Source organism: Manis pentadactyla, chromosome 10, assembly GCF_030020395.1.
Source record: "Manis pentadactyla isolate mManPen7 chromosome 10, mManPen7.hap1, whole genome shotgun sequence".
Taxonomy (NCBI): Eukaryota; Metazoa; Chordata; class Mammalia; order Pholidota; family Manidae; genus Manis; species Manis pentadactyla.
Window position 1 is genome coordinate 125,624,624 of NC_080028.1, and position 14,748 is coordinate 125,639,371.

Sequence of the window (14,748 nt, forward strand, 5' to 3'; positions counted from 1 at the left end):
AGATGGAGGCAGCGGCGGCCTGGTGGGGGAGGGAGGGGCGGGGCCCACAGGGCCTAGCAGGAGGCCTTCTGCCCCATCTGTGGCTGGCTGTGCACCCTCCACACAAGCTTTCCTCCCTGGGCTCACAGGTGACGGGGATTTTGCTTCTGCTGGCTCCAGGAGACCCAAGACCCTCACTCCCTGTGCTCCCAGCACCTGGGGGTCTTGGGGAAACGCAGGGCTGCCTGACCGGCTCTGGGGCCACGTCTGCCCTGCCGGCCTGGTCCCTGGGCCATGCTGAGGCCGGGTTCCAGGACCCAGTGCAGGGCCAGATGCGCGGAGGCTGTGCCCTCCAGCCAGGGGCCTCGGCTCCACAGCCTCCGCGGGGGGCCTGCTCCAGCTCGGGCGCCCATGCTCCCGGGACAGCCCTCAACTGTGGGGGGCGGGGAGGAAAGCCCGTGCCCAGCGCCCTTGTCCTCAGAAGCCCGTGTGGCAGTGCATGCCCGTGGCCTCAGGGGGCTCAGAGGGCAGGACTGCGCTGCAGCTGCTCACCCGCTAACCTCTGCGTAGGCAAACAGCATTGGGTTTCCTTCCTCCCTGCCTCAGTTTCCCCGCTCCTCTCTGGGCTGCTTCGTATCACCTCCCAGATAAACCACCCCAGTCCTGGTGCCAGGCTGGCCTTCGGGAGACTGTGGTGAGGCCCGAGCGGCGGCGTCTGAGTGATGGGGGTGCTGGCTGGTATGTGGGGGTCTGGGCTGCCTCCTCCCCAGGATCCTGGTGCTGCTAACGCCCTTCCACACATCACCTTCCTGAGTGAACGAACCAGAGCAGGCTGTTCTGTCTGCTGTGCGGTGCAGGTGGGGCCAAGAGCCTTAGGGGTGGGCCCCGGGGGGGACATGGGTGACTGTGAGGGTGCCCAGGGAGCCCCCTGGGTCCACAGAATGCTCTGCAAGGTGTCAACACGCAACACTTTTTTTCTATGAACACACAAAAGGGTTTAGTCGAAACGGGGCAGAGGGGCACTGGGCCAGTGCTCAGGGGCCCTGTGGGGCTCTGGCCAGCTGCAGGACTGGGGGGCACAGAGCAGGGCGAGCCGCAGCAGTGGGCAGGGCCCTGGCCTGGGAAGGCCGCTGCGCGCCAGCAGCGTCCGGATCCAGCTGAAGTGTCTGCTGATGTTGGTGTGGAGCCCGGGCCGGCTGGGCCTGCTGCAGCCCACTCCCCAGCTCACGATTCCAACCTGATTCCGCGGCCCGTTCCTCTCCCAGACCAGGGGTCCGCCCGAGTCGCCCTGGGGAGCAGCGCGGGTGAGCCCGGCCCGGGGCAGGGCAGGAGGGGTTGCAGGGAGGCCGGGAGGGTGGGCGGGGCTGAGCAGCTGGGCAGACGGGGTGCAAATCCTCCCCTCGGGAGTGCGCACGCCTCTTCTGCATCTGTAAAATGGGGAAACTGCTCTCCCCCAGATCACATGAGGACCAAAGGAGGTACAATTAATGCAAAATGAGAAGTTTGTTTTACAGGCTGGATAAATAAGGGGTACAGCTGTTTTCTCATGAATAAACTCTGAGTCAGGTTGGTGTGGGTCATGGGGGTTACAGTCAGGCCCGAGACTGGAAGGGGTGGTGCCCACGTCCAGCAAGGGCCTGGTTGGGTCGGGGCACTTACTCTACAGGCGTCACGGCTGTTATCCTTAGAGCCAGCACAAAACATATCATCCAAGGTGTAATCGAGGAATTGGAGCTTGGAGCAGGGAGGTACGTTTGAAGTTGTTTAAGACAGAGACCTGTGCTTTCTGGAGATTGTGGGGAGGTGGCAGAGCTGCCAGGGTTGAGGGTAGGAGAGAAAAAGACAATAATGTTAGCCTCTCCTCTGTTATCTAGGACAAGAGGAGGATGAAGGGGGGTGGTCCTGGGTACCCACAGTGCCAGGTTCTTGATGAGTCCTCTGCCCCAGCCCAGCACCAGCACATCGTGGGTGATGAGAATGTCACAGAGTGTCCCTGTGGATGGACATGCCACAACAGTTACTCCCTGAGACTGGGTTTTCCTACCTGTAGCATGTAGATGGCAGCCCCTGCCTGAGCCACTGGGGACAGACCCCAGCGTGCACAGAGGGTAGTGCTAATGTGACTGAGACAGTTTAAGTTAACATTCTGCTGCTGTAGGATCCAGGCCAAAGATTTACCAAGTCTGATGAAAGAGATGCATCTACACACTTAAGAAACTGAACAAACTCCAATAGGATAAACACAAGGAGATCTACACTGAGGCAGATTTCATCAAGATACCAAAAGACAATTTTGTAAATAGCAAGAGATCTTTATAAACAGCAAGCTACATACACATCAGATATTAAGGGTCTTCAGCAAGATTAACAGCAGAATACTTTTCAGATACCCTGGAGGCCAGGAGGCAATGGGATGACATACTTAAAGTGCTAAAAGCATAAAACAGACAACAAGGAATTCTGTGTCTGGCAATGCTGTCCTAAAGAAGAAAGAAAGATAAAGACATTCCCAGGTAAACAAATGCTGAGAGGGTTCATCAACAGTAGACCTGCCCTACAAGAAATGGAAAAGGGAGCACTTTACGCTGAAAGCTAAGGACACTAGCCAGTAACTTAAATACACAGGAAGAAACAAAGATCAGAGTAAAGGTAACTATGCAGCTAAATACAAAATCCAGGACAATTATAGTTCTTTTTTTTCCCCTATACAATTTAAAAGACAAATGCACAAAACAATAATTATAAATATGTTAATGGTCCCACCATACATAAAGATATAAACTGTGACAATAACTTAAAGGTAAGAACAGAACTGTATAGAAACAGTCTTTGTATATACTATGCAAGCTCAGTTTGTATTAGTTCAGTTTGTATTAGTATTGTTTTAAGTTTAAGCTGTTGATTGCAACCCCCAGGTAACCACTAAGAAAATAACTAAAAAACATGAAGAACAGCAAATGAGAAGGGGATCCTTATAGTACACTAATAAAAATCAAACACAAAAGGAAGAAACAAAACAACACGTGACACAGATACAAATGTAAAAAGATATGACAAGATCTAGAAAACAAATAATGGTAGAAGCAAGTCCTTCCTTATCAGTAATTAATTTTAACATAAATGGGTTAAACACTCCAATTAAAAGGCAGAGACTGGCAGAACTGTTAAAAAACACAGGATCCCAGGACTCTCTTGTCCCCTCCTGGCCTGAGGGCTCTGTCCTTTCACTGTCTCTATAAATAAAAGCCTCTGCCTTGCTCTCCTAAAAAATAATAATAAATAAAATAAAATAAAATCTATTTTGTCTGAAAAATAAAAACAGGATCCAACTATATGCTGTCTGCTTGACAAAATTTTAGATCCAAAGGTGCACACAGGTTGAAAGTGAAGGGCTGGAAAACCATTACATGCAAACAGTAGCAAAAAATGAGCTGAGGTAGCTATCCTAATGTCATACAAAATAGACTTGCAGTCAAAACTTGTTAGAAGTGTCAAAGAAAGACTTTATAATGATAAAAGTGTCAAATCATCAAGAAGATATCATAATGACAAACATTTGCACACCAACAACTGAGTCCCAAAGTATATGAAACAAAATTACCAGAACTAGTGGGAGAAATAGATAGTTCTACAGCAAGAGCTGGGGACTTCAATACCCCACCTTTAATCATGGATAGAACAACCTGAGAGATCAATAATAGAGGACATGTATAACACTATAAATCAACTAGACCTAACAGACATATACAGAACACCAACAGAATACACATCCCTCTCAAGTGCATGTGGAACATTCCAGAAGAGACAATATGTCAGGTCATAAAATAAGTTGCAATAGATTAGAAAAGGTTAAAATCATACAAAACGTATTCCTCCAACCACAATGGACTGAGGCTGGGAATCAGTAACAGAAAGAAAGCTGAAAAATTCACAGATATGTGAAAATTAAACAACATACTCTTAACCAGTGGATCAAAGAGGAAATCACAAGGAAAATTAGAAAATACTTTGAGATGAATGAAAATGAAAACACAGCGTAACAAAACTTCTGGTATGCAGCAAAAGCACTTCTCAGGAGGAAATTTATAGCTGGAAATGCCTACTAATAAAGAAGAAACACCTCGAATCAATAACTTTACATCTTAAGGAACTAGGATAAGAAGAGCAAACTAAACCCAAAGGTTGAAAAGGAACAAAATAATAAAGTGAGGAATGGAGAAAGCAAACCAGGAAGTAGAAAAACAGTAGAGAAAAATCAACAGAACAAAAAGTTGGTTCTTCCAAAGATCAAAAAAGTTGACAATGAAAGTGGGGACATTACTACTGACCTGACAATAATAATAAGGATCATAAGGCAGTACTATGAACAATTATACATCAACAGATTCATCTAGAGGAAATGGACAAATTCCTAGAAACATACAAACTACCAAAAATGACTCAAGAAGAAATAGAGACTCTAAACAGACCCATAATAAAGAGACTGAATCTCAAGAAAGCAAAGCCTTGGATGAGATGGCTTCAGTGGTGAATTCTACCATCTGAAGAAGTTAACAACAACCCTTCTTGAACTCTTCGGAAAAAGAGGAGAGGAAGGACCAGTCCCTAACTCATTCCATGAGACTAGCATTACCATGACATCAAAGCCCAGATAAGGATGTCACAAGAAAAAGATACAGACTAATATCCTTTATGAATATTTTTGCAAAAGTCCTCAACAAAACACCAGCAAACTGAACCCAGATGTCTGGTAAAAGAACAGTACACCATGACCAAGTGAGATTTCTCATATGAACATCAGTCAATATAACATATTACAAATGACAATAACAGAATGAAGGGGGGGAAAAAACCCACATGATCATCTTAACTGATACAGGAAAAGCATTTGGCAAAACCCAAAACCCTTTCAATATAAAAATAATAAACTAGAAATAGAAGGAACTTCCTCCACATAATGTTGTATGTGAAAAACTCACAGTGGACATTGTACTGAATGGTGAAAGTCTGAAAGCTTTCCTCCTGAGATCAGGATCAAGGCAATGATGCCCATTTTTGCCACTTCTATTTAACATTTTACTGGAGGTTCTAGTCACGGCAATCACATAGGAAAAAGAAATAAAACACAACCAAATGGGAAAGCAAGAGGTAAAACTATATCCACAAGTGACCTGATCTTATATGTAGAAAAACATAAAGAATACTTTTAAAAAAGGACTAGAGATCATTAAAACTTTACCAAATTTGCAGGATCCAAGATTAAGACATGAAAGTCTTTTATATTTTTACATATGAACAATGAACAATTCCAAATAGAAATTTAAAAAATAATTTCACTTACAATAGCATCAAAAAAGAATGAAATAAGAATAAATTTAATTGAGGAGATGAAAGACTTGCACACAAAATATACAAACATTACTGGAAGAAATTAAAGGCTTAAATAAATGGAACCATATCCCATGTTCATGGCTTGGAGACTTATTAGGATGGCAGTACTCCCTCAAAGCAAGGTATAGATCCAACGCAATCCCTATCCAAATCCCAATGTCCTTTAAGTAGATATTAATAAGCTGACCCTAAAATTCATATGGAATATCAAAAGACCCCAAATAACCAAAACAATGTTGAAAAAGTGTAACGAAGTTGGAGGAACCACATGTCCAAATTTCAAAACATACTCTATAGCTACAGGATTCAAACAATGAGGTCCTGGCATAAAGATAAACATACAGACCAATGTAATACATTGCAAGTCTAGAACTAAACCCATACATCTATGGTCAATTTTTGACAAAGGTGCCAAGACAATTCAATGGAGGGGAGAATAATGTCTTCCAACAAATGGATATCCAAATGCAAAAGAATGAAGTTTGGACCCCTATCGCATACCACACACAAAAATAAACTCAAAATGGATAAAAAACATACATGTAAGAGCTAAAACTATAAAACTCTTCAAGAAAACATGGAGGTAAATCTTCATGATCTTAAATATGGCAATGGTTTCTTACTGATGGTTTCTTATACTACTGAATTGTATATTTGAAAAGGTTGAATCTTATGGTGTGTGAATTTTTTAGACATGACATCAAAAGCACAAGCCATAAAAGAAAAAATAAATATTTTAGACTTCAGCAAAGTTGAAAAATTTTGAACATCAAAAGACACTATCAAGAAAGTGAAAAGAAACCTACAAGATGGGAGAAAACATTTGCAAATCATGTACCTGATAAGGGTCTGGTATCCAGAATATATGAAGAACTATTTTAACTCAACAAAGACAACTCAGTTTAAAACTGGGTGAAGAACGTGAATACGCATTTCTCCAAGATATACAAATGGCCACCAAACACATGAAAAGATGCTCACCACCACTAGTCATTAGAGAAATGCAAATCAAAACCACAATGAGATACCACTTCACACCCCCTGGGATGATCAAAGTTTTTTAAATTGGAAAATAACAAGTGTTGAGAATGGGGAGAATTATAACCCTGATCCAATGTTCATGGAAATGTAAGATGGTCCAGCTGCTGTGGAACACTGTTGGTTCCTGAAAAATGTTAAACCCTGTGATCCAGCACTGCACTCATAAATATATATGCAAAAGAATTTAAAGTGTTCAAATAAAAGTTTTGTACACTAATGTTCACTAATGTTCATAGCAGCTTTAGGCGCAAGACCCAAAAGGTATAAACAACACCAATGTACCAATGGATGAATGGATTAACAAAATGTGGTCTATCCATACAAAGGAATACTATTCAGCCAAAGAAAGGAATGGAGTTCTGGTACATACTATATAGCATAGATGAATTTTATGCTAAGAGAAAGAAGCCAAACAAAAATAGGTCACATCGTGTAGGATTCTAGTTACATGAAGTATCCATAACAGGTAAATCCCTAAGGACAAAAAGCTGGTAAGTGGCTGCCAAGGGCTGGAGAGAGGGGGTAATGGGCTGTGTCTGCTTAGCGGTTACAGGATTCCCTTTGGGAGTGATGAAAACATTTTGGAACTTGATAGAGTTGACGATTATACACTGTGAAGTACTCGATAACTCAATACCACTGAACTGTGTACTTCAAAATGGTGAATTTAATGTTATATGGATTAAACCTCAAAAAGAATTAGGAATTAAGTACAGATACATGCTACAATATGAGTGGACTTTGTAAATCTTATGTGAGTAAGAGAAGCCAGGCACAAAAGACTACACATTATATGAAGTGTCTGCAGTGGTTAATGCATAGAGACAGAAAGCAGGTAAGTGGTTGTCGGTGGTGGAGAGGGGGAGGGCCCTAGGACAAAGGGAATTCGGAGTCATGGCTAATAAACATGGGATTGAATTTTAGATTAGAAAAACGTTCTGCAGTTAGAGTGGTGGTGGTTGCATGACTTTGTCAACATACTGAACACCACTGAATTGTATACTTTAAAGGGTGAATTTCATGGTTTGAGAAATTAAATCCCAATTTATAAAACACCTGAGGCCTTTCTGACACAGCCCCCCCGCGACCCCAACACGCCTGCAGGGTGGGCCTGGCTGGCCTCCCTCTGGACTCTGGCTTCTGGCTCACGGTCTCTGGAAGGGAGAGGGAACTGAGTGTGGACAGAGGTCCTGCCTTTCCCAGGGAACTGAGTGGACAGCAGGCCAGGAGAGAACAGAGCAGGCCCAGGGGTGGCCCAGCTGTACATGGACTGAGTTCGGGGTTGCAGCCCAGAACAAGTGGACAAGGATAACGCCCCCTTCCCCACCTGGGTGTCCGTGCCTTACACTGTTTCTCCTAGATGTACCCCCAGCTGGTCACCCAGCAGTCGGTCCGGTTCTGGAACTCGGAGGAGGAGGCCAGGACACAGGCTGGATGTATGGACTGTAGGCGCCCCTGGGGGAGAGGGCCGACGGGAACGGCCCTCCTTCTCCAGCCTGGCCCGTCTGGGCCCGAGGACCTCTCAGCGCCCCGCTGCGCTTCTCCTAGGGCTGGGTCCCCCAGCCATACCCTCTGATAGGGCCCAGGAACCAGCGCACCAAGCAGGCCTCTTGTGCACGACCTGGGGTCCTGGCCGCCCCCTGGCCGCCCCCTTCTCTACCCACTCCTTCCTCCAGGAAGGGCCAGCGGCCTGGCCCACAGCCAGCACTCCCCACAGGGCACCCTGACCAGTGGGCGTTGAGGGCCCATTTGGGACCTAGCGGTGTCGGGCTGAGCCAGGAAGGGAAGATCCCTCACCAGACTCTTCTGGGGAAATGGCCTTGGCTTTTGTCTTTCCAGGAGTGCAAAGCTGGACTCTGTCCACGTGGCAGGCCCCAGGCGCCCCCCGACCCTGTCCTCTAGGTAAATGCTGGGAGCTGAACCTTTCACAAACTTTCTTGCCAGGGTCCTGGACAAAAGAAAATCACCCAAATGGAAGGCAGAGACCCCACTAGGCTGTCCGCCCCTGTCATGGGTGACCGGGGTCCTGCGAGGGCTGCGCCTGCTGGCCCTCTCCAAGTCCTGAACATTAACTACCAGGGATGTGGTGGAATCCACAGTGATGAGTTTCCCACCACCGGCTTCTGGCGGCCCCTCCAGGCAGTGGCTCCTTGGAGCCTGTCTGACTGGCACAAGGCACTCCAGGTGTCCACTCTCGGGGAGACCTGGTTCTCAGGCCCAGTAACCCCCTCAGCAGGGCCTCAGTGGCTGGGGCTCATATCAGTGGCCACATGTGCATGAAGGAGGTCTTCCAGGGCAAGGGCTCACAGTCCTCCCTGGCGTGCCCAGCTGGCTGGCTGCCCAGCATGGCATCCCGGTTGGCGCGTGTCGGATACAAGCTATGTGGGGCCTTGGGTGTGCAATGACCACAGCGGCGCCTGGGCGGTCAGCGTACAGCTTAGTCTGGATGCCGGACGATCCTGGACACGGACTATGGGCTACCTGCCCGCTGGGCTGGCTGTGAGCGCAGGGGCCGCCCTGTAAACCGCCTCGAGGGGCCATGGCTGTCCTCAGCCGCAGCCCCCATCCTACCTGCCCTGCTGCTCCCAGGGACCCAGGGGTGCGTCCAGGCTGTCTGGCTGTCAAGAGACAGTCCTGGGGACAGTCAGCAGTGACAGGGACCCATGGGCCCTCCTCATCCAGAGAAGACTGGGCACGGGAGGGGGTCTGGGATCAGGAGACCTGGGCAGGGCCACCAGGAGAAAGCCCTGGAGAGGCTTTTCTCCAGTGTGAGGGACGAACCGGGGCTCCAGAGGGTGGAGGGTCTTGGATCGCTGCCCAGGGAAGGAGGCTGTCCAAAGGTGTGACCTCTCAGTCAGCCATGGGTGGGAGAACCAGAGGCCGACCAGGGGGTGTCCTGGGCCGGAGGCTGAGACTCCCGCCCCCCGCCCCGTGGAGTGGACTGTAGGGGTCCCACCTACACCTCTGCCCCTGCTTGACGTCCCAGCCCTGTGTTTCCTGTTCCAGCTGCCGGTGTCTGGGGCTTCTGTGGAGCGACTGAGGCTGGGGAAAGAGGGAGGGCGGCAGAGAGCAAGCCCGGTGTGGCCCCAGGCCTCCCCCATTCATGCCGTTTCTCCCGCAGCCCTGCCGTGGCTGGGACCCTCCAGGACGTGTGCTCTGCTGCCCACTGAGCCTGGAGACAGGGTCAGGGAGGAAAGCGGGGCCGGGCAGGCTCTGCAGCTGGCAGCCCTGTTCCTCTGGCAAATAGAGGTAATAGGAACACCCCCCCCTCAGGGCTTCTGTGGTGTCCAGTGACATCCTGTGGGGATAGCCCCCACAATGGGAGATATTTCAGGTGCGTCCCTCCAGGGCCCCAAGGCACAGTGAGGATCGCCCAGCAGGAGGAATGTCCTGCCAGCTCATTTTTATTGCCTCTCAACACACACCCTGGCAAACGCCCACGCTTTGCACAGGGGCTGAAAAACCCCAGTTCCAAGAGCCCTAAGAGGAATCCCTGAGTGGGGGTGCACCCTGGCACTCAGCCTTGAGTGGTGGGGTTGAGGGGCGAGAAGCAAGGAACACAAGGCTCCGTCCCCAGGGGAGCCCACAGGGCAGCAGGGAGGGAGAGAGGGCAGCTGGGGCCCGTGCAGGACATGCCTGGGCAAGGGCTGCGTCAAGGACCATGGGGTCTGAGGAGGGGGAGATGTGGGCACCAGGGGGGCTTCCGCAGGGGGGTGGCTGGAGGTTTGGAGGACCGAGGATCCGGTGGATGGTCAAAGGCTGCGGTCCAGGGAGGGTTGGGGAGGGGCCCTGCAAGCAGCTGTCCTTTGTGCTTCCAGCAGGGAACTAAGAGGGGGCGTGAGTTTGGAAGGCAGGGCCTGAGGTGTAGGGCAGGCCACCAGGTTAGGCAAGCCCCAGGGAGACCAGGGTGCCCCCGAGTGGTCCCAGAAGCAATGGAGAGGCAGAGAAGATCCCAGAAAGGCCTGGAGAGAAGTTTCTGACATCTAGGGCTGAGCTCTGGATTGTGCTGCCAATCCACGTGGTGTAGACGCTGACGTTGGTGTAAACACCGGGCCGCTTGGGGAGGCCGCAGTCAGATCCCCAGCTCACTATGCCTGCTTGGGTCCAGATGCCATTAATGTCACAGACCAGGGGGCCTCCGGAGTCACCCTGGGGAGAAAGTAAGGGATCCTCAAGGGTGCGGCCAGAGGGGTCACTGTTCAGGGCCAGCTGCCCTCCTTCCACAGGGGGACGTGGGGGGTGGTTCAGAGGGCCCCCCAGTCCCCCCAGCCAGCCGTCAACACTGCTGGCCAGGGCTAGTGGACACAGATCAGTCTGTTCTCTGAATAAAACTGTGTTTCAGAGCAGAGGCTCCAGGAGCACTTCTGTGCTGCTAATCATGCTGCTTGCTTTGTTTTTATGAAAAGAAAACCTGCTTGAGATCACCAAACACAAAGAGGCGGTGTGAGAGGCAGGACGTACTGCGCAGCCCAGCAACTCAGGAAGCTTTGTCCAGAGGTTCTGAGTGTAATTGCTTTTGGAAAGAAGAAAGTTTCTGGCCCAAAAGGATGGCTTTACAGATAGGGCTCTGGCCACAGCTTGCTTAAGTACATTTGCAGGTATTTCAGGGTCTGATAATATTTATATGCTATTTGAAAGAGAGACAGGATCCAGGAACCATGTTTTTTTTCTTTTTGAGTTGGCCCTTGTATTTAAAACTATGCTGTCTTCTTTTGCCCTGGGGGGGTCCCCAGTGGCAATGGGGAGTGGGAGATGCCGGCCCGCACTGGGGGTGCTCGCTCACCCCGCAGGCATCCATCTGGCCATTCTCGAAGCCGGCACAGAGCATGTCCTCGAGGACGATGGGCTCCTGGCTGGGGCTGCCAGAATTCTCATGGTAGTAGCCGTCACAGGTGTGGGCATCAATGAGTGGCAGGTGCAGCTCCTTCAGGATGAAGGGTGGAGGCAGTGCTGGGTGGGGAACAGGAGCAGAGCACGGAAGGGAGACGGTCACTTCCTGCTGTCAGCTGCCTCGTCCCTACTCGCCCACAGTTGGATGGACCCATGACAACAAGCCAATCTGCGTGTCACTCCTTCGCTTCCCAGGAAGCAGGGCCTGTGTTGGTACTCAGGAGACCCTGACGAACACGCCGGGTAGCAAGGTGAGCCTAGGTTCCACCGCGAGAGCACTAGGAAGACCGTCCCCTTCTGGCCCTGGCGGGACATGCGCAGAGGCGGGGGGAGGGGGCGCCCGTCACGCCTCCTCCCAGTGCCCGGGCAGTGGGGTGGGATGGAGACACAGTGGGGTGCAGGGCCTGGCTCTGGCACTGGCCTGTGGTCAAGTCGCTTCCATCAAACGACCCTACTCTTCTCCGCTTTCCAGGGCTCAGGTCACAAGGGGGTTGAATAGTGCTGCTCACGAATTCACATCCACCTGGAACCTCAGAATGTGACCTTCTGTGGAAATAGGGGCTCCAGATGTAACTAGTTAAGAGGAGCGTGAGAGTTTCTTTATCGGAGACAGAAGAGAAGAGACACTGGGAGACACCCGGGGGAGAAGGTGGCAGAGACTGGAGGTATGTGGCCACCAGCCACGGAGGGCCACGTGGGCTGGGAACCCCCAGGAGCTGGAGGAGGCAGGAAGGAGCCTCCCCTGGGCCTTCAGAGGGAGTATGGCCCCACTAACTCCTTGGGTTTGGACCTGCAGCTGCCTGAACTGTGAGAGCACATTCCTGCTGTCTTAAGCCACCCAGCTTCTGGCTGTTTGTTAGAGCTGTGCCAGGGCCCTCCTGCGAGGTGATGTCATGCCCGCGATGACAAAGGCAGAAGAGCCAACCGGACGCTGAGCTCTGGGAACTCACTCCCACCCCGGCCCTGTTGGCAGTACCTGGAAGGCCCCATCCCATGGACCCTCCCATTAGACCCATGAGGCTGGAACTCGAGATTGCCACTTGCCAGAGGAGGAAGCCTCGGCCCAGCGGAGCAGCTGGAGGTCACCCAGCCAGGACTGCGGCCAGGCAGTTGGGCCCAGGGACCCCTAGGAGCACAGGGGTCGCGCATGAATCCTCCTGCCAGGGAAGGGGCACAGGCTGCCGGGAAGGACTGGTCCCCAGCACTCCGGGGCTCTCTGCTGGGCCCAGCATTAATCCTGTGGTTACCGGGGAGCCCAAGGGAGGATCTGGGGTGGCGGACTGCTTAGTTGGTGGCATGGCAGCATTTCAGGGGCTTCTCTCTGCTGTGGCCGTCCTGTGTGAGGGTACGGAGGCACCCCAGCCCCACCTACCCTCACCCCACTCTCTTGGTGTCCTTACGCAGATTTGTGCCAACGTTCCCCCAGCCTGTGACCCAGCACCAGGTGCCATGACCCAGGGGGTCTCCAGGCCTGGGGAGGCAGACAGGAAGGATGAGGTTGCTGAAGGTGACGGGCGAGGCCAGCTGCACCAGGGCAATGTCCCCGCTGCCGTGCTCCTCTGAGTAGCGTGGATGGGTGACGACCTGGGCCACGGCTCGGAGCTCCTGGGGCTCGTGGGCCTGTGGGTAGGAGGAGATGGAGCCCAGCAGCACGAAGTAGGCCGACAGCGGCTGTTTCCTGGGGGAGCCAAGGGGGTCGTAAAGGCTGTGGTCCCATGGGCGGGGCCTAAGGATGATCTTGATTCGAAGGTCCTAATGTTGCAACTGGACTTTTCTAGGAGCTGAGCACATGGCAATAATGACAAGTGCCTGTTTAATCCTTGAGGCCACCCTGCACCCCACCCAGGACTCCCTCTGTTGGGCGGGTCAGAAACAGGTTTGGGAGGTGAGGTCACCTGTGCAAAGGCTACCCAGGGAGTGAGCAGTGGTCTCGAAGCGTCTGATGTGGGAACTCTGGTTTCTGGGAAATGGATCCTTTCTCGGGAGGTGGACAGTGGGAGGGTGAGGGCCAGGTCTGTGTCCTCCCCGCCGGCACCAGGTGCCGTGACCCAGGGCAATCCAAGTGCCCAAACTGGGTCCATCCTGGGTGGATAAGTGCGAGCAGGTAGACACATCCCTGGCCTCTCTCCTGCCCAGATGGGCAGAAAAGGCTGCTGTGAAAGTGGGGAAGGAAGGGTGTTGGGGAAGGGCGGAGGGCAGGTCCTGGCTGGTGTGGCTCCCGCTCACGGCCCCCAGATATACTCACTGGTCTAAGCAGTGGGCTGCAGTCAGCACCCAGGCCTCGGTGATCAGGGAGCCCCCACATACGTGCTGTCCATCCTCTCTCAGGCTGACCTGCCATGGCCACTGGCCCAGCTGGGCATCCTGTCCCGACACGATGCGGCCTGACACGTGTGGGTGTCCACACACTGCGGGGTGAGCCCACGAGTGGGTTATATGCAGTCCCTGTGAGCTCCCTGAGTGTAGCCTGCCCACGTTTATCCCCGCCCTTGGCAGACTGGCATCTGTCCCCTCTTCTCAGGATCGGCAGGTGCAGTTCCTTGTGACACAGGACCCTTTGCTCATGGTGGGACTGGATGACCCAGGGGGGTGCACAGCAGCTGAGTTGGGGGAGGTGGGAGCTGGGGGCCTGGACCACTCAGCTGAGCTTAGTGGGGAGAAGGAAGGTGGAGTGGTGGGGCTGGGGACGTGGGGGCTCTGGGTGTAGCACATGAGACACAAATGCACCTGGCTGGTGGAGCAGAGGCTGGGGTCTGTGTGAGGGGCCCCTGATGTCTGGGTTCCCCAAAACAGACTCCTGAGGCAGAACTGGGCTCACACACCTGTCTACCTGCCCGACTGAACCCGGCTCTCTGCGGCCGCGCCTACCTCCCCCACCCCGGTGTCTGTCCTACCTGAATCCAGGTTTCTCACACTGGCATTCCCCGGGGAGAGGTTGGATGGGAGAGCTGGGGGACTCTCCTGGGAGGCTCCCGGGAGGAGGGAGAACAGGATGATGGCGAGGGCCAGCTCCATGGTGTGCTCCAGCACTGCTTCCTGGCTGGCTCTGGGGGTCAGAGTCCTCGGACGCTCAGGGGCGGGAAGAGGACTGCAGTTCCTGCCCGAGTTTCTGGGCTTGCCCTTGGGTGGGGCTGACACCTCCACTCTTTCCTCGGGCCCTAGGCCCCCCCACTGCTCCTGGGCACAGGGTCCCTGGCCTCCTCCACATCGTTGGGCCTTCCCTCCCCTGCCCTGGCATCGTAGGTGTATGGGGCGCTTATGTGCGCTGGCACTACACCAGACATGCCCCTTACCTCTTGCCCAATTCCCTGGGAGCTATTATGATCCCCAGCCTACAGCAGAGGAAGCAAGGTTTCCATGGTTGAATGACTTGGCCCAAGGCCCTACAGGGGACAAAGCCTGAGAAATGCTGCGGTGCCTGGCGCCCCTTCTGGGAGGCGGGGCTGA

At 52.3% G+C, this 14,748-nt stretch overlaps 1 protein-coding gene and 1 long non-coding RNA gene across 3 annotated transcripts; both read right to left on the reverse strand.

The window, feature by feature from the left end:
* Nucleotides 1-734: 734 nt before the first annotated feature.
* On the reverse strand, nucleotides 735-8,346 carry LOC130679211 (uncharacterized). Of its 2 annotated transcripts, none has more exons than XR_008992302.1 (5): nucleotides 8,209-8,346; nucleotides 7,778-7,866; nucleotides 7,468-7,565; nucleotides 1,639-1,791; nucleotides 735-1,267 (listed from the first exon to the last, which is right to left on the reverse strand). It is a non-coding gene; the product is annotated as an uncharacterized LOC130679211 (long non-coding RNA). The 2 variants fall into 2 exon arrangements; XR_008992303.1 differs by having other exon boundaries at nucleotides 735-1,406.
* Nucleotides 8,347-9,727: 1,381 nt separating this feature from the next.
* LOC118929945 (serine protease 33-like) lies at nucleotides 9,728-14,369 on the reverse strand. Its single transcript, XM_036920597.2, has 5 exons — nucleotides 14,196-14,369; nucleotides 13,547-13,709; nucleotides 12,702-12,979; nucleotides 11,195-11,361; nucleotides 9,728-10,560 (listed from the first exon to the last, which is right to left on the reverse strand). Exons 1-5 carry the CDS (start codon nucleotides 14,314-14,316, stop codon nucleotides 10,294-10,296), a joined length of 996 nt encoding a protein of 331 aa, XP_036776492.2. The 5' UTR covers nucleotides 14,317-14,369; the 3' UTR covers nucleotides 9,728-10,293.
* Nucleotides 14,370-14,748: the final 379 nt, after the last annotated feature.

Excerpts from the sequence above, each read along its gene's own strand:
- LOC118929945 (XM_036920597.2), bottom strand. The coding sequence starts at position 14,316 with ATGGAGCTGGCCCTCGCCATCATCCTGTTCTCCCTCCTCCCGGGAGCC. Across the intron at positions 13,710-14,195 it reads TGTGAGAAACCTGGATTCAG|TGTGTGGACACCCACACGTG; the intron begins GTAGGACAGACA and ends CTCACCCCGCAG. Across the intron at positions 12,980-13,546 it reads GCAGCCCACTGCTTAGACCA|GAAACAGCCGCTGTCGGCCT; the intron begins GTGAGTATATCT and ends TGGCTCCCCCAG.